This window comes from Amblyraja radiata, chromosome 19, assembly GCF_010909765.2.
Source record: "Amblyraja radiata isolate CabotCenter1 chromosome 19, sAmbRad1.1.pri, whole genome shotgun sequence".
NCBI classification, from domain to species: domain Eukaryota; kingdom Metazoa; phylum Chordata; class Chondrichthyes; order Rajiformes; family Rajidae; genus Amblyraja; species Amblyraja radiata.
Genome location: NC_045974.1, coordinates 24,692,351 through 24,710,247, shown reverse-complemented (window position 1 = coordinate 24,710,247; position 17,897 = coordinate 24,692,351). Strand labels below are relative to the sequence as shown.

Sequence of the window (17,897 nt, the reverse complement as noted above, 5' to 3'; positions counted from 1 at the left end):
CGAAGGATATACTCCGTAGAATCCAACCACTTTTTATCGGCACAGTTTTTCCACATTCTGTGTCTTTACTGTAAGAACTTCCCAATTGTTTAAATGAGAACTAGCCATAGGGTTTGAGCCTGACTACGGGTGCTGTCTGCACGGAAGTTCTCCCTGTGACCACATGGGTCTTTGGTTCTTTAGTAACTTATCAGTTTCTTTGTTGAACTAAATTAAGGCGCATGTTGCAATCAAAAGCGCTTGAACAATTGGTTGGGAAGAAAGCCAAACTGTAAGACCACGGTGCTCCGGTTTCCTCCCACACTCCAAAGAGTACAAATCAGTCTTTGGTAAAGATTATAAAGTGTCACTAATGTATAAGATAGTGCTAATGTACAGAGATTGGTGGGCCGAAGGGCCGGTTTCCGCGCTGTACCTCTAAACTAAAACGAAATTACATTGTTTGTAGGTTAATTGTCCCTGGTATGTAGGGAGTGGGATAACCTAGAATAGTAAGATTAAACGAGAACTTACCAGTTTGAAGTTTGATCTGTATTTTATGAGGAGTTACGATGAGGGATTACGTGAAGAAGCCCGCCAGGACGCATGCGTGTCATTCTTCAAAGCAGCGGTGTGAAATCACAGATAACTGTAATGACTAAACATAGTAAGATTAGAGAAGAGATACCAGTTAAGTATATGATCAAGGGTGGGAGCGGAGGGCACGTAATCCCTCATCGTAACTCCTCATAAAATACAGATCAAACTTCAAACTGGTAAGTTCTCGTTTAATCTTACTATTTTACTTCGGAGTCACGTGAGTGACTACGTGAAGATTTTAAAGCTCTGTGATTTCATGCCGTGGAAACGAGTCCATGCATCACGTCTGCCTTGATGACTGTAGGAGGAATTGTGTTAACATAATTTGGACATGAATTCGACATTGAAATCATAAAATTTGTTAACACAAAATTATAACCCCTTTTTATGGGTTTAAATTAATTTACAGAACTTAAAATTGTTTCTGCAAACGTTCCAGGTTTCATTACTGGTTTGTTGTAAAATAATTGGAATGTTTTTTCCCCAGACCATCCTGCTGCCTTGAGGATTTGGTCCATTGGTACATCCAACTGTATCGCTGCCGATGTAGCTGCAGCCCTGGTGGAATGAGATTTAAAAATATTAGTATCCACCCCAGCCTGTGTTAGCACCTGTTTCAGCCATCTTGAGATGGTCTGGACCGTCACTCTTTTGTGTGGTTGCTTGTGGCTGACCAAAAGTGCCTTCTCATTGCCTCTTAGGATTTTCGTTGTCTCCATGTATAACGACAGATGTCTTACTATACAGAGACGGTCATCTGTTGGGTATGACCTAAATTGTATATTGAGGCCTGCTGATCCCTGTCTGTTCTGCTTTACTAACTCATAGATATGAAACGTAATATTTTCTGTTGAGGAAGTCATGTTGTCCAGTCTTAGTTTATGCAGTGACTGTACCCTCTGTGCCGTGACCAATGCCATTAGCATGACTGTTTTTAATGTCAGTCTGTGTAGGGACAGAGCTGTTGCTGGAGACCAATTCCTGAGCATCTTCAGGACAATACTTGCATCCCATATTTGGGAGTACCTGGTTCTTGGGGGATTAGTATTAAAAATTCCCCTCATAAGTTTTGTTACCAGTGGGTGAGTCCCAACAGAGTAACGCTCTGTCCCCTGCCATAGGTAAGTCGATAGGGCACTTCTGGCGCAGTTGATGGCACTGTAACTGAGCCCCTCATCATAGTGGAGGCCTGCCAGATATTCCAGAACAGACGGGATGTTCATGTCTCTGTAGGTGATGTTGTTTTTATGGCAGTACATCTCCCACTTCCTGATATAGACCAGATACTGTTTTTTGGTTGACTGTCTTTGGGCCGCCGAGATCATGTTCACTGTTCGGTCCGTCAGTCCCAGTTGTAGTAGAGGTGTTTTTAAACTCTACAAATTAATAAGTTCAAATGTTTATGGCATGGGTGGCTATCCCTTGTTACGGGATGTAGCAATAAATCTGGTCTATGTGGGATGGTGATACATGGTTCTAATACCATGTTTAATACCACTGGGAACCATGGTTGAGTAGGCCAATCGGGTACTACCAAAATACCAGACGCAGAGTCTTGTTGTATTTTCCTTAATACCCGACTGATGAGGCAGAAAGGAGGGAATGCGTAAATAAACAATTTCCCCCCAATGCAGCGAAAATGCATCTGTCGCCGCTGCCCCAGGGTCTGGTTCCCATGAAACATAATTTGATAACTGGTGGTTAAGTCTGGATGCGAATAGATCGATATCTGGTGTTCCATATTTTGCTGTAATATCAGCAAATACTTTTTTATTCAACATCCATTCGGTGTTTTCATTAAATTTGCGTGACCTGGTGTCTGCCACTAAATTTAGTCTTCCTGGTAGGTAAGTGGCTGATATCCAAATATCTCTCTGGATACACCATTGCCAAATTGTATTAGCCAGATTGTCACATGATGTCGATTTGTTTCCACCCATGTGGTTAATGTATGCTACCACGGTGGTATTGTCTATCTGTAGTCTAACATGCTGGTGATATGACCCAGTACAATATGACTTTAGGCCATGGAATGCACCCAACATTTCCAGGTAGTTTATGCCCAGTGTGAGTAATAATGATGCCTCCTGAGCAGTCCATCTACCTCCACAGCTGGTGATGGTATTGGTGGCTCCCCACCCAAGTGCACTGGCATCAGTTTGTAGTACCATGGAAGGGTTACTGACAATGATTGGATTGGAACAAAGCCAGATCTATCCACCATTTTAGTTCCATTTTAGCTTTGATTGGTAGTTTCATAGGTCTGTCAAAGTGACCTGCATTAATTTTGAGTGCTTGTATTTTTGCTCTCTGTAAGTTTTGGTAATGTAGAGGTCCAAATTGTGTGGCTGGAAAGGCAGCCACCATTTTGCCAATTACTTTTGCTACCAATCTGATGGATGGTTTGCTGATGTCAATGAGGTTATTGCAAGCCTCTATTAAATCTCTAGCCTTTCCCTTAGGCAGAGTCACCGACATGTGAACTGAGTCAATGGTGAACCCCAAATAGTCCATAGTAGTGGAAGGCGTTAGTTTAGATTTAACTGGATGGATAATAAATCCCAGTTTTTCAAATAACTGTTTTGTGGCTGTTACAGTTTGTTTGGCCAATTCCAAAGTTTTGCCCACAATGAGTATGTCATCTAAATATGCCATGACCATGTGTTTACGTTTCCGTAGAAACGCTAGGGCTGGTTTCAAAATTTTTGTGAACAGCCTGGGGGCTGATGATAAGCCATTTGGCAGTGCTTTATACTGCCAGCGTTGTCCCATCCAGTTGAATTTTAAGTAACATCTGTGGTCACCTCGTATAGGCACTGAATAGTAAGCATCTTTTAAATCGATGCTGGCCATGAAGTAACCTTTGGAAATTAATTGTTTAACAGTAACAAAGGTTTCCATTTTGAAGTGAATATATTGTACAAATGTATTCAATTTTGTCAGATCTATGATGATGCGACAACCACCATCTTTTTTGTTTTTGGTAAATATATTGGACACGAATTCTAATGGTTCGTGTTGAGTTTTCTCAATTACACCTTTTACGTAAAGCCGCTCCAGTTCAGCTTGCGCTTTTGATTTTTCTTTATCAGAAAGCACGAACATTCGGTTCGGTATATGTTGAACTGGAGGGCTGTACTTGTGTATAAACTCTATTGTATATCCCTGGATACTGCTTAAGATGTAAGTATCGGTTGTTAACATGCTCCATGCATTCAGAAAAGAGTGTAATCTCCCCCCAACCTCCATGCTCCCTGTATTTTGTAGGGAACCAGACCCACCTACCTCCATAGTTACCAGTGGCAGGTTTACTTCTTTTTTGTAGGTTCTTCGCTGCTGTTGTTGCGCTGGTGTCTGGATTTTTGGTTTGGTTGGCGTTGGAGGTCCCCGCATCTTCCAAGAAGGCCGGCCTGGGCCATGGCCTAAAAAGACTCATGTTTTGAGTACCGGGCCTTCGAGCTTTCACCAGTTCTGCTGGTGGGTGCGTAGGGGTGCTGTCTTTGGCTGTAGTGGGTTTTTGTTGGAGTCCCTTTTATTAGTCCCAGGGTTTTTGCTTCCTCATCGAGCTCCTTGACTTGCTTCGATAGGTTGCCTCCAAACAATAGTATTGGTGGTTTTGTGGTCCCAATTTTGCACAGTCCCTGCACCCCTTGCAAACTTGTCTTTCCTTCTGCGGACCCCTCTTCCAGGTCAGCCCAGAACTGACCCGCAGTGCTCCCCTCTGATGAGGTAGAAGCACCGTGCAGCCCTTCAAGAGGTACTGGTGTGGGTTTATTATAGGGCCCACAGTGACCCGACTCCATCTCCCGGAGTCTGTCACGTTGGAGCAAATGCTCCACACACCGCTCCATCCGGCTCCAGCGCTCTCGGTCGCTGGCCGCCCGCGGTTGTTCAAAGTCGGACTCCTCTGAGTCCAAGACCTTGTTTGTTTTGGGTCTAGCCTTACCACCCGGCCGCGTGGATCTGGCCGGTGCGGAGGCGACATCGGGCACAGCTGATCCCACTATCGGTGATCCGAGTGCCGCTGGCTGCTGCTGGCTGCCCGCTGCTCCGCGGTCCTCCCTCACCAGCTTTGTCGCAGCCCGTTGGTTTCTCCACCTGTAATCAGCATGGGAAAACACAAAAAGACCGCAGCTCTTACCTGCAGGTCCTGGTTTAAATTGTCGCTACGGGGGAACGTCGTTCCACCCCGCCTCCTCCGTTTTCGACTTGTCAAAAGTCGACGGCCCCATTCTGAATAGTCTCCCGCCCGGCCGTGGTGTTCTGGCCGGCGCGGGACAAAAAGTCGGCACAGCTGATCCCTTACGGGGCTTGTGCCTTCAGCTGCTGCTGGCTCCCGCAACTTCGCGGTCCTCCCCAGCCAGCTTTACTCGCAGCACTTGTGGACACTATTTTGTCCTGCTTCCCCCCCTGTGTAAAAACAGCGCGGGGACAAAAACTACCGCAGAGTAAATCACTTACCTGCAGGTCGCGGTTTCAAACTTACCGCTGCGGGGGAACGTTCCACCCCGCCTGTCGTTTCGCAAGCGTGAAAGCGATATGATGACACGCATGCGTCCTGGCGGGCTTCTTCACGTAGTCACTCACGTGACTCCGAAGTAAAACTGGTGATCGATGGTCATCATGGACTAGGTGGGCCGAAGGGCCTGTTTCCATGCATCTCTAAACTAAGCTAAATGTAAATGTTCCCCAAATATAAGAGCAGCGTCTGACTGGAATAATCAAATCTGTTTAGCACCCAGACATGTATGAACGAGCTGTGCTGAGAAAACCTCACCAGAAGACGTATGGAGCGACCGTGGATCTCTGGAGTATTGGGGTCACATTTTACCACGCAGCCACTGGCAGTCTCCCTTTCCGACCCTTTGAAGGACCCCGCAGGAACAAGGAAGTAATGTAAGTTCTACTGCAGGTAATACAAGTCTGTTTGCGACATAGAACTCTGCTGCAGGTAACACAGTTTGACACTTGGGCAAATGGATATATACTTTACTTTAGAGATACAGCACGGAAACAGGCCCTTTTGCCCACCGTGACAGCGCCCACCAGCGATCTCCTCGTGCACTAGCACTATCCTACACACGAGGAACAATTTACAATTTCACCGAAGCCATTTAACCTGCAAACCCGCATGTCTTTGGGATGTGGAAAGAAACTGGAGCAACCAAGGAAAACCCACGCAGGGAGAATGTACAAACTCCATGCAGTCTGCACCCATAGTCAGGATCAAACCCAGGTGTCTGGCGCTGTAAGGCAGGTGCTCTACTACTGCGCCACTGTGCCGCCCCACAAGAACAAGGTGGTGTTATTTCTCCAAAAGAGATAAACATTTAATGTATCAGTGATTGTGACAAACTGCTGGAGTACTCAGCGTGCCAGGCAGCATCCCTGGAGAACATGAATAGGTGACGTTTCCCGAAACACAGCTCATTTGCGTGATGGTCTAGGCCACGGCCGCAACTCTGCAATATCTTTCAGTCATGGATGGAGCTGTTGCCAAACCCTGCTGTGAGGCTTCCCGGGTCATAGGGAGAACGTACAAACTCCTTGCAGATAGCACTGGTAGTCAGATTCAAACCCGGATCTCTGGCGCTGTAAGACAGCAGAGCTACCGCTGTGCCTCCATGCCGCCCCTTGAGGCCAAATCACTGGGAATTTTTAAAGTGGAGATTGACAGCTTCTTGATTAGTAAGGGTGTCAAAGGTAATGGGGAGAAGGCAGGAGAATGGGGTTGTGAGGCAAAAATAGATCAGCCACGACTGAATGGCGGATTAGACTCGATGGGCTGAATGATCTAATTCTACTCCTATGACCTATGAACAAATCGTTTTATTTCCCGAGTATTTCTCTTCCTTGTATCTTCCTAAACTTTTGCTCCATTTTCTCTTCCCCGCTCCCCTTTTGCTCTTAGTTTGTTTGTTCTCTTTGAATAAAAGCCTCCTCCTTCTTCTTTGCATAAAAGTTCTTCAATCGCACCAAATTCCCCTCCCACGACCTCTTCCGTCAACTTGGTATGTCCCCAGCAACTCTCACCAACTTTTACAGATGCGCAGTAGAATGCATTTTATTGGGATGGTTTGAGAACAGCTCCAACCAAGGCTGCAAGAAACTGCAGAGAATTGTGGACGTAGCCGAAACCCATCAACCAAACCAACCTCCGTTCCTTTGACTCCATTTACTCCTCAAGCTGCCTCGGCAAGGCCACCAGCACAATCAAGTACGAGTCCCACCGCAGCCACTCACTCTTCTCCCCTCTCCCATCAGGTACAGAGGTGTGAAAATGCACACCTCCAGTGTTAGGGCCAGATTCTTCCCAACTGTTATCAGGCAACTGCACCATCTTATCAACATCTAGAAGGTGGTCATGACCTATAACTACCTCATTGGAGATCCTCAAACTATCTTTAATCAGACTTTATTTTGCACTAAGCGTTACACCCTTTATCCTGCATCTGTACACTGTGGACGGCCTAATTGCAATAATGTATAGTCTTTCCGCTGACAGGATAGCATTCAACAAAAGCTTTTCACTGTACATGTACTTGTGACAATAAACTAAACAGACTAAAAGGTCATGCTTGGGTGCTGCCTTTTTAACCATGTCCTGTTCTAATTCTTCTCATTCCTGGTGCTAATTCCGCCTCCATTGCATCTTTTCTGCATGAAAGGCATGATGTAAATCCTTTGACTCATGGCCGAAGCATAGCCAATGGCACCTAACTTTGTGAAACGTTCTAATATCTGAGTAAATAATTGTTGCTGTTCAATTTTAGGTACAAAATAATCACAGAGAAACCTCCTGGGACAATATCAGGAGTTCAGAAATCAGAAAACGGACCCATTGCTTGGCATTGTGATTTACCAATGTCCTGCAACCTTTCAAGGTAAGTCAGCCCTTGACAAGTCTTCGTGCACGCTGATAATTTATTGAATATGCCTGATAGCTTTATCAAATGCATCCCACTGTGGGCATCTTTATGATAATTGTAGCTAGGATGGCTTTGTCTGTATTTCCTCTTTTCATTGTTCATAAGTTCACAAGTCATAGAAGCAGAATTAGGCCATTCGGCCTATTGAGTCCATTTGTCATGGCTGATCTATTTTTCCCTATCCACCCCATTCTCCTGCCTTCTCCCCATAATCCTTGAACCCCTTTCTAATCAAGAATCCATGGCCTCCACAGACAACTGTGGCAATGAATTCCACAGATTCACCACCCTCGTCCTGTCAGGCATTATCCGCGACAAGAGAAGCAGGATGAATATGTCGGGTTGGAGACCCTTTGGAAGTGGCGCAGAGGTAGAGTTGCTGCCTCACAATGCCAGAGACCCGGTTTCGAAGCAGACTATGTATGCTGTCTGAACGGAGTTTGTACCTTCTCCCTATGACCTGGGTTTTCTCTGGAAGCTCCGGTTTCCTCCCACATACCAAAGACGTACAGTTTCATTGGTTTCTGTAAAATTGCCCCTAGTGTGCAGGGAGTAGATGACAGACGGGTTCCATAGGGGTGGGGGTGACCAATGATCGGATGGATTAGCTGGGCTGAGGGGCATGTTTCCACGCTGTATCTCTAAACTAAAATTTAAACTGGGTTTCCAGCCCAAAACAAGTCGGAGAATAACACTTGGAATTTTTTGCTGTTATTTTAAATTGGACAATAACAAGACTTTTTTTTGCTGCTTTTTATTCTCCTCAGAGGTCTGCAATCTTTGCTGACTCCAATCTTGGCAAACATCCTCGAAGCTGATCAGGAGAAGTGCTGGGGCTTTGATCAGTTTTTTGCAGAAACCAGTGACGTTTTGCACAGAATAGTGATCCACGTCTTCTCTCTGCACCAGGTCACGTTGCACAAGATTTACATCCAAAGCTACAACAAGTGGGTACATTGTTGAAATGACAAACTTCATAACTATCACAAGACTGTTAACGCTTTCTTGAGAAATCTGTTCCCATTTAATTGTGCATTTATCAGATATCTATATATCATAATGGAGGAACAAATATTTTTTTAATCCTGTTTAATCAATTAGTAATTTACTTGCTAGATCTTTTACAAGTGATTAATGATCTAATTAGCTATTAGATGTTGATAGCAAAACATGCAACTTGTCCCTTTGGTTTACTTATCTCAGTTAATTACTAGTTAGTAGAATGATGGAGCAACTCAGCGGGTCAGGCAGCATCTCTGGAGAACATGGATAGGTGACGTTTCGCAACTCTGAAGAAGGGTCCTGACCCGAAATGTCATTTATTCATATTCTCAAGAGATGCTGCCTGACCAGCTGAGCTAATCCGGGGGCACCGGTAGAGTTGCTGCCTTACAATGGCAGAGACCCGGGTTCGATCCTGACTACGGGCGTTGTCAATGCAGAGTTTGTACGTTCTCCCTGTGACCGCGTGGGTCTTCGCTGGGTGCTTCGGTTTCCTCCCGCACTCTAAAGACAAGCTGGCTTGTAGGTTAATTGGCTTTTGTAAATTGTAAATTCTCCCTAGTGTGTAGGACTAGTGCTAGTGGGTGATCAGTGGTCGGCGGGGAAGGGCCTGTTTCCACTGTGTATCTCTAAAGTCAAAAAGATGGTGTAGGCCGGAAGAACTGTTTGGCCTACTCCATAGTCAACAGGTCCCAACTTGAAACATCACCTATCCATGCTCTCCAGAGATGCTGCCTGACCTGCTGAGTTACTCCAGCGCATTATGTCTTTTTTTTTAATCGAAGGTCGACACAAAATGCTGGAGTAACTCAGAGGGACAGGCAGCATCTCTGGAGAGAAGTAATGGGTGACGTATTGGGTCAAGACCCTTCATGCCTATTTTCATAATGTATTTACATTTTTGGTTTGCGCTACTTGAAGTAAAGTGTATTTAATGCCACCTTTTATTTTTGTTATACTTTCACTTTCACTTCAGATAATTTTTGGACGTCATTAATAAAGATATATTGATAGCTTCCCTCACTTCCTTCACAGGGCCCATGTATTTTATGATTTGGTCTACAAGCAGACAGACATTGCACCCGAATTTCAGGAACTGATGTTTGAAAGCCGCTCCCTCGAGCTTGATCCTGACATGCAAGCCCAACATTTCCCCAAGACGTCTGAAGATAACCCTCTGATAATTATGAGCAAAGAACCCATGAATATAATTGGACTGGCCTTCCAGGAACGTATGTGATTTTCTCTCCTCCAATACCTCCTGCTAGACTTCTCCTTCATTTCAATATCGACATCCCTGCTTTCAACTCGATAGTTCCAGTGTTTTAGTTTGGTTTAGTTTAGAGATACAGCGGGGAAACAAGCCCTTCAACCCAGTGAGACTGCGCCGATCAGCGATCGCCCCATACACTAGTTCTATCCTGTATGCTAGGGACAATTTGTAAGCCAATTAACCTACAAATCTATACATCTTTGGAGGAAATTTCCCCGGATCACCCGGGGAAAACCCACGTGGTCACGGAGAGAACGTACAAACTCCCTGGTCTCTGGTGCTGTGAGACTGCAACTCTACCGCTACGCCACCCTGCCACCCTACAGTGCACTAAAACGACCACCCTAAGGGGCAGCACACTGGCACAACTGGCAGAGCTGCTGCCTCACTGCGCCGGATACCTGGATTTGATCCTGATCTCGGGCGCTGTCTGTGTGGAGTTTGCACGTTCTATCTGTGATCAAATGTCTTTCATCTGGGCGCTCCCAAGTTTCCTCCCACATTCCAAAGATGTATGGGTCTATAGTTTAATTGGCCTCTAAATTGTCCCCGGTTTCTAGGGAGTGAATGAGAAAAGTGGTCTAACTAGCATGGTTGATAGTCTGCCAGGACTATACCCAAAGGGCCTGTTTCCCTGCTGTATCTTTCAGTTAATTGAATCAAAGTCTCTCTCATTTCACTTGCCTCTCCATTTAAGATCCTATGGTTGGTAAGTTCACCTTATCTACGAAGCTTCAGGTTACACCCTATATATCTTCTCCTCCCTCTGTACATGGCTATGGGATTTTATTTTCCTTCTGCTAGGTGCCTGTTTGTTTCTGGTATTAATAATTCAAAACAAGGCCAGATTTGCGTCGGTATTTATTGATTGTTTATTCATATTTATTGATTCTGGTGTTAATAATCCAAAGTAGGACCAGATTAGCGCTGGTATGTATCGATGTGGTATTTATAGAAAGTAGATGAGGTGGAATTTCTTTAGTCAGAGGGTGGTGAATCTGTGGAATTCATTGCCACAGACGGCTGTGGAGGCCAAGTCATGGGGTGTTTTTAAGGCGGAGATAGGCAGATACTTGATCAATAAGCATTAAAGGTTACGGGGAGTAGGCAGGAAATGGGGTTGAGAGGGATAGATCAGCCATGATTGAATGGCGGAGTAAACTAGATGGGCAGAATGGCCTACTTCTGCTCCTATGACTTATGAGCTTATGATCTCCATTCCTGCACCATTAAGGATATGTGTATTTTCTGTCTCAGCTTCCATTCCAAAGTTGCATCCACGGTACGATTTGGATCTCGATGCCTCCTCTGCAAAGGTTTGTTTAGACTTGGCCATCAATATTGTTTTGCTATTAACTTTGACACTACCGCAAAATTCTGAGGAAATATCCATCTGAATGCTGAATCTTCTGCCCTAGAATGTTAAAGGTGCTGTTTACCAAATACGCAAAACAGTCTCCTTGCTGTTGCACTATCAGGAATTGGCACGGAAGGGCGTCCGATGGTTGGTGTAAGTAAATTGTTTATTCACATGCAAAGACATGTCAGAAATTTGCCATTATTAGTTTGCTGCTATCTATGAAATACTAAAAACCTGTAATTTTCTTGACATACTTTGGAAACTCTGCTATTTTAAGGGCATGTTCACACCCTTAAATTAACAATGTGCTCTCCTGCAGACTAACTCTTGCTTCAAGTGCATAACCATGTATAGATACATGATAAGGGAATAACATTTAGTGCAAGATAAAGCCAGTAAAGTCCAATCAAAAGTAGTCTGAGGGTCACTCTCTAGATGAGGGAGTGGCCATGATACAACTCGGCCTTGTTTATGCTGTTGGCCTTGCCGAGGCAGCGCGAGGTGTAAATGGAGTCGATGGAAGGGAGGTTGGATTGAGTGATGGTCTGGGCAGTGTCTGAACTAAACAATGTAAATAACGTGATACAAATCCAAGGAGAAAATGGATAGATGACGTTTCAGGTCAGGACCCTTCATCAGACTGAGTCACTCCAGCACTTTGTGTCTTTTATTACAGAATACCTGATCATTTAATGCCAAAAATGTATTTGCCCAATGGACTTTAATTCTAATTCGTACATTCACTCCCTCCCCTAGTCGAATCGTCATGGATAATTTTCGTGAGACTTTACACAAGAAGACTGAAGTGGTTCTGAAGCTAAATTACTGCATCACAACTGTAGAAAGAGCCAGAAATTTGTAAGTGTTGGTCTTGCTGTCGTTAACTCGCTCTTTATTGGTGCCACAGATATTTTGATTCAAGCTACTTGACGAGACTTTCGCACCAAGGCTTTAGACTTTGGAGATGCAACACAGAAACAGGCCCTTCAGCCCATTGAGTCCCCGCCGACCAGTGATCATTCCATACACTAGCACTATCCTACACATTGGGGACAGTTCACAACTTTTTATTTATTTGTTTATTGATTTTTATTTTTGTTAGAAGCAATTGTACAAAAAAAATGATCGACATAGCAGTTATACAATTTTCGTACAGCTTTAGTTTTAACATTTTAGAAACTATTAACTAGATGGGAGGGGGGGGGGAAAGGAAGGAAAGAAGAAAAGAAAAACTTACAATTTTACCAAAGCCAATTAATTAACCTATAAACCTGCACGTCTTTGGAGTGTAGGAGGAAACCAGAGCACCCGGAGAAACTCCACAAGGTCGCAGGGAGAACGTACAAACTATGTACAGACAGCACTCGTGGCCAGGATTGAACCCGGGACTCTGGCGCTGTAAGGCAGCAACTCTGATCGCTAATACACATAATAGCTCTACGATTCTATGTCCAGGATCATGTACACAAATACCTCTCTTTCTTCCAATTGCTTTGGTTGGGATGGATCATGGCATAAATATACTGGCTGTGGACTAATGGTCTTAATGATGCATCATCTGTGTTTGGTAGATACAACAGTTTGCTGCAGACGACCATACTGCCGTCAGAACTGGATGAAATTCCAGAAATCCACAACAAGCTTCTGCGTGTAAGTAATCAAACACCTTCATTCTGCTTGTAGAATTGGAGCAGGGCCAGAACAATCTTTAAAAAAATATTTCCTTTCCTCCCACGGATGTTTGTTGAGGATTTGTTGTTACTATATTCACCACTCTTTTAAAAAAAAAATCATGTTAAGTTGCATGTATTGACAAATGTGCAAGTACAATGACGAAGTTAGAAACGAGGACCTGTAGATGCTAGACACTAAATGCTGGAGTAACTCAGCGGGACAGGCAGCATCTCTGGAGAGAAGGAATGGGTGATGTTTCCGGTCGAGAAGGAATGGGTGATGTTTCGCTTGGGTAGTTTGCACCCCAGTGGTATGAACATTGATTTCTCTAACTTCAGGTAGCCCTTGCTTTCTCTCTTCATCCCCTCCCCCTTCCCAGTTATCCCACTATTACTGTTTCCGTCTACATTCTTTCTCTGTCCTGCCCCCTCCCTTGACATCAGTCTGAAGAAGGGTCTCAACCCGAAACGTCACCAATTCCTTCTCTCCATAAATGCTGCCTCACCCGCTAAGTTTCTCCAGCATTTTGTGTCTACATTTGATTTTACCAGCATCTGCAGTTCTTTCTTGAGCAGGAATGTGATGCTGAGTCCAGGGTTGGATCCGATGTGATCTTTCTTGAGGGGTAGATCTGGGTTGAAAGGCTGAATGCTCTCCTCCTGTTTCCTATGTAGTCTGAACCAGATATTAGACTCATAGCGATAGAGTTATACAGCTTGGAAACATGCCCATGCTGACAAAGTTGCCCCATCGACACGAGTCCCGCCATTCTGCTTTTGGTCCATATCCCTCGAAACCTGTCCTATCCACGTACCTGTCCAATGATTAGTTTGGAGATTCTGCATGGAAATATGGCCTTTGGCCCACCGGGTCTGCGCCAAGCAGTGACCCCTGCACATCAACACTATTTTACACACTGGGGATAATTTACAATTTTACCAAAGCCAATTAACCTACAAACCTGTATGTCTTTGGAGTGTGGAATGAAACCGGAGCTCCCGGGGGAAACCCACACAGGTCACAGGGAGAACGTGCAAACTCCGAACAGACAGCACCCGTAGTCAGGATCGAACCTGAGTCTCTGGCGCTGTGTGGCAGCAACTCTACCGCTGCGCCACCGTGCCGTCTTTTTTAAAATGTTATAGTAATACATCTTGGTCTCCCTCCGTTAAAATGTAACCATCTATCAATGTTGTGCAGTTGGCAGGTTCTTTGGACTCCATAAACCACAATTTGAAGGACATTGAAGATGCGTTTTTGCCTGGCAACCAGCTATCCGATCACTGGACCTACCAAGTAGGAACACATCCAGAGGACAAAATGTAAGGTCACATTTCCAAATGGCAGCATTTAATGAAGCTTATCAGTCCGTATATTAAAATCGATGTTTTGATTTCAGCACCGAGCAGCTACAGGTTCTTCTGGACTTGATAACGGACATCTACCATCAGTTCAAAAAGGATAAAGCTTTGCACAGTGAGTAGGCACGTGTTATATACAGTGTGGCAGGGTGGCCAGAGGTTGGCCTATCAGTTAGAGTCATAACATGTGGAAACAGGCCCTTAGGCCCAACTTGCTCACACTGGCCAACATGTCCCATCCACACCAATCCCACGGCCTGCGTTTGGCCCATATCCCTCTAAACCTGGCCTATCCATGTACCTGTACAAATGTTTCTTAAATGTTGTGATAGTACCTGCCACAACTATCTCATCTGGCAGCTCGTTACATACATCCACCACTCTGTGAAAAGGTTAACCCTCAGGTTCCTATTAAATCTTCCCCCCCTCACCTTAAACCTATATCCTCTGATCCACTGGTTCTCGATTCCAAACCATGTGTCCTCTGGTTCTTAATCCCTAAATTACTGGCTGAAGGGAGCGTTAATCTTTGACTGGGACCCTTTAACTGTGGTTCTGAACTGTTTAGTCAGTCTCATTCTGATTCTGCAGAACCAAGGAACTGCAGGTGCTGATTTACACAAAAGGACACTAAGTGCTGGAGTAACAGGCAGCACCTCTGGAGAACATGGTCCATGCGCAGTGAAGTGTGCAGTGAAGTAATTGTCTGAGAAACTGTGGTTTATTATCACATGTACTTCGATACTTTGTTTTACATGCTACCCAAACAGATCAGATATATCATGGAAGTGCAAGGATTAGAGGGATATGGATCATCTACCTGCAAGTGAGATCAGTTTCGGCACATTGTGGACTTGTTCCTGTGCTGTACTGTTCTATGTTCTATGTCATATATGGATACAATTATTTCAAACTCGGGGATAACAGATAGAGCAATGGGGAAGGTAGATACAGAGTGAAGAAATTACTTGTCAGCATTGTAGTGCATCAGTTCCATAGACAAAGTCCAATGTGCTCAATGAAATAGAGGCGAGTTGAACAGTACCCTAGTTTATGAAAGGACCATTCAGAAGCAGGTGGTGCAACGGTAGAGTTGCTGACTTACAGCGCCAGAGACCCAGATTAGATCCTGACTACTGGTGCTGTCTGTAAGGAGTTTGTATGTTCTTCCTGTGACCGCATGGGTTTTTCCCGGTGCTCCTGTTTCCTCCCACACGCCAAAGGTTAATTGGCTTTGGTAAAATTGTAATTTGTCTCTACTGTGTAGGATAGTGCTAATGTAAGGGGTGATCGCTGATCGGGGCGGGCCCGGTGGACTGAAGGACCTGTTTCCATGTTGTATTTCTGGAGTCTAATGTCTAAACACAGGGGAAGCGACTTCCTGAGTGTGTTGGTTACAAAGTATTATGTAAAATGTGTATCCTTCCCATTGCCTGAGTGAAGGAGCTTCTTCAGAATTCTTTACTGGAGTTAGTGTTATGTCTATGGTGTATTTACTCACTCCTGAACTTCAAGGATAAGACCCAGAATGTTATCTTTCTTTCAGAGCTGCCGTATAACGAAGAGCAGATCCACAAATTTGATAAGTAAGTATTCCGCGCACTGCTCCCCCAGTTAGTATCATTTCATGTCAAACAGCGTACAGATGAAAGGGAAAGCTTTATACAGGTCCACCACCGATTTCCCGGGAACTGGTACTCCGGCACCTCCTTTAATGTGAACAAAATTACGAGAGCGCACACGAAGTCCTCCCCGGAAGTCCCCCCGAAAATGTAGTTCCCAGAGTGAGGCGGCCGATCTCGACTTAATCGGGACTTCCGCAGCCGATCGGCGGGTCCAATTTGCCCCCTGCAGCCGGGGATCTGGAACTCCGGCCCAGCCGGAGCCGGCAGATCCATTCCCATAGCCGACTTCCAAGGCCGGTTTTGCGGGCTGGTATCTCCGCCCCTCAGTGGCTTAACGGACCATTCCGGTAGCGTTGACCTCCTCTCGGAGTCCATGACCTCTGTTATTCCGGCTAATTCAGAAAGGCCCTGGAACCAAGGGTGCCGTAAAATCGGCGGTGGGCCTGTAATGTTGTACGATGTAATTTACCCTCATTTATTTCAATTGGCAGCATAGTTGAGTGCGGTGCCTGGCATCTGTTTGATTTATGCGCTATTTTTTGAGCCCACGTGTAAAACACAAGCTGCCTGTACACAACTTCCTACACATTCGTCAGGAGCTCCCAATACCATTTCATGCATCATTCACAGCATAGTGTGTGACCACCTATCTGCCTTTTAACATGGAGGGCTGTCAGAGAACGAAGAGGGACCAGGCGGAGGGGAGAGGGGGTGAAGAGGCCTGCTGCCACATGCGGCGCCAGGCAGTAGGTAGGACTGTTTGGTGAACTTTGTTGTGCCAAAATGTGACGCTATTTGTGTACTGCCTAGGTGAGCTCTGCTGTGTGATTTTACCGGGTTGTATGCAAATCAAAGCATTTCATTGTACCTAGGTACATGTGACGATAACTCGTTGAAAATATCCTACCAATACCGATTACTTCAACTCACCTTTTGACCTAGAATGTGATACGGTTATTTTCATTTCAGGCAGAAAATGTGGGTCCATGCTTCGAAAGCCATGTACTTGTACAAAGATGAATGTTTTGCAAAGTACCAAACGTTGCTTGCCAAAGCGGACGACTGGATGAAGTGAGCAGCTTTGTAATTTACATAATATCTAATGTAATGTATGTTTTTACCCGTTTTTAGATTGATTAGTTTAGAGATACAATGTGGAAACAGGCCCTTCGGCCCATCAAGTCCGCGCCAACCAGCGATCAACCGTTCACACTCATTCTATCCTACACTCTAGGGACAATTTACAGAAGCCAATTAACATACAAACCCGCATGTCTTTGGAATGTGGGAGGAACCCGGAGCACCCGGAGAAAACCCACACGGTCACAGGGAGAACGTACAAACTCTGTACAAACAACACTCTTAATAAGGATCGAATCTAGATCTCTACCTCTCTCTAAAATCTCCCTGTCAAATCTTAACTCTCCATTCCAAAGACAGAGCGTGGTTTAAATTGTGAAGCATATCTTCATTTCTTTGAAGAAATGTAATCCTTTTGATAATCCAACAGTAATATAGCTGAAGTTCTGTGCCCGGTCAATTTGAATTGAGTGTGATCGATTCTGTTTCCTTCCCAGGAAGACTCATTTTATGAGAAAGCAGATGCTGAACGTTGCCAATCAATTTGTAAACATCGAACAGGAGGTATTCACCTATCAAGAGCACATCAAAAAGGTACCTTGGCTTAGGATTGCAAAAGATGGTTAAGAACTTACATAGAAGATTTGCTCGGGGGTGGAATAACTCCAAGGTTGGTGATCATGCCTCTTCAGGTCACACTTGAAAAGTGGCAAGCTGATCTTCTGTAGAAGGTATTGAGAAGAAGCCACTTAAGACACTGAGAGTACCAACTCTCTCGGCTTGTTTAGATTAGTTTTGAGATACAGAGCAAAAACGGGCCCTTGGGCCCACCGGGCCCGTGCTGAACAGTGATCACCCCGTACGCTATCTCCATCCTACACACTTGGGACAATTTTTACCAAAGCCAATTAACCTACAAACTTGCACGTCTTTGGAATGTGGGAAGAAACATAGAAAATAGGCCATTCAGCCCCTTGAGCCATCGCCACCATTCAATATGATCATGACTGATCA

The 17,897-nt window shown here is 44.8% G+C and overlaps 1 protein-coding gene across 4 annotated transcripts in view; it reads left to right on the top strand.

Moving 5' to 3' along the window:
• The window catches only part of tbk1 (TANK binding kinase 1), a 36,185-nt gene that overhangs the window by 8,514 nt on the left and 9,774 nt on the right, over positions 1-17,897 (top strand). For all 4 annotated transcript variants that reach the window (XM_033038075.1, XM_033038076.1, XM_033038077.1 and 1 more), the window contains exons 6-18: positions 5,315-5,475; positions 7,353-7,463; positions 8,276-8,455; positions 9,546-9,742; positions 11,041-11,099; positions 11,202-11,293; positions 11,900-12,001; positions 12,715-12,793; positions 14,018-14,139; positions 14,217-14,293; positions 15,725-15,764; positions 16,773-16,874; positions 17,381-17,477. In XM_033038075.1, the coding sequence (XP_032893966.1) occupies positions 5,315-5,475; positions 7,353-7,463; positions 8,276-8,455; positions 9,546-9,742; positions 11,041-11,099; positions 11,202-11,293; positions 11,900-12,001; positions 12,715-12,793; positions 14,018-14,139; positions 14,217-14,293; positions 15,725-15,764; positions 16,773-16,874; positions 17,381-17,477 (1,419 nt within the window). The remainder of the gene's footprint in view (positions 1-5,314; positions 5,476-7,352; positions 7,464-8,275; positions 8,456-9,545; positions 9,743-11,040; positions 11,100-11,201; positions 11,294-11,899; positions 12,002-12,714; positions 12,794-14,017; positions 14,140-14,216; positions 14,294-15,724; positions 15,765-16,772; positions 16,875-17,380; positions 17,478-17,897) is intronic.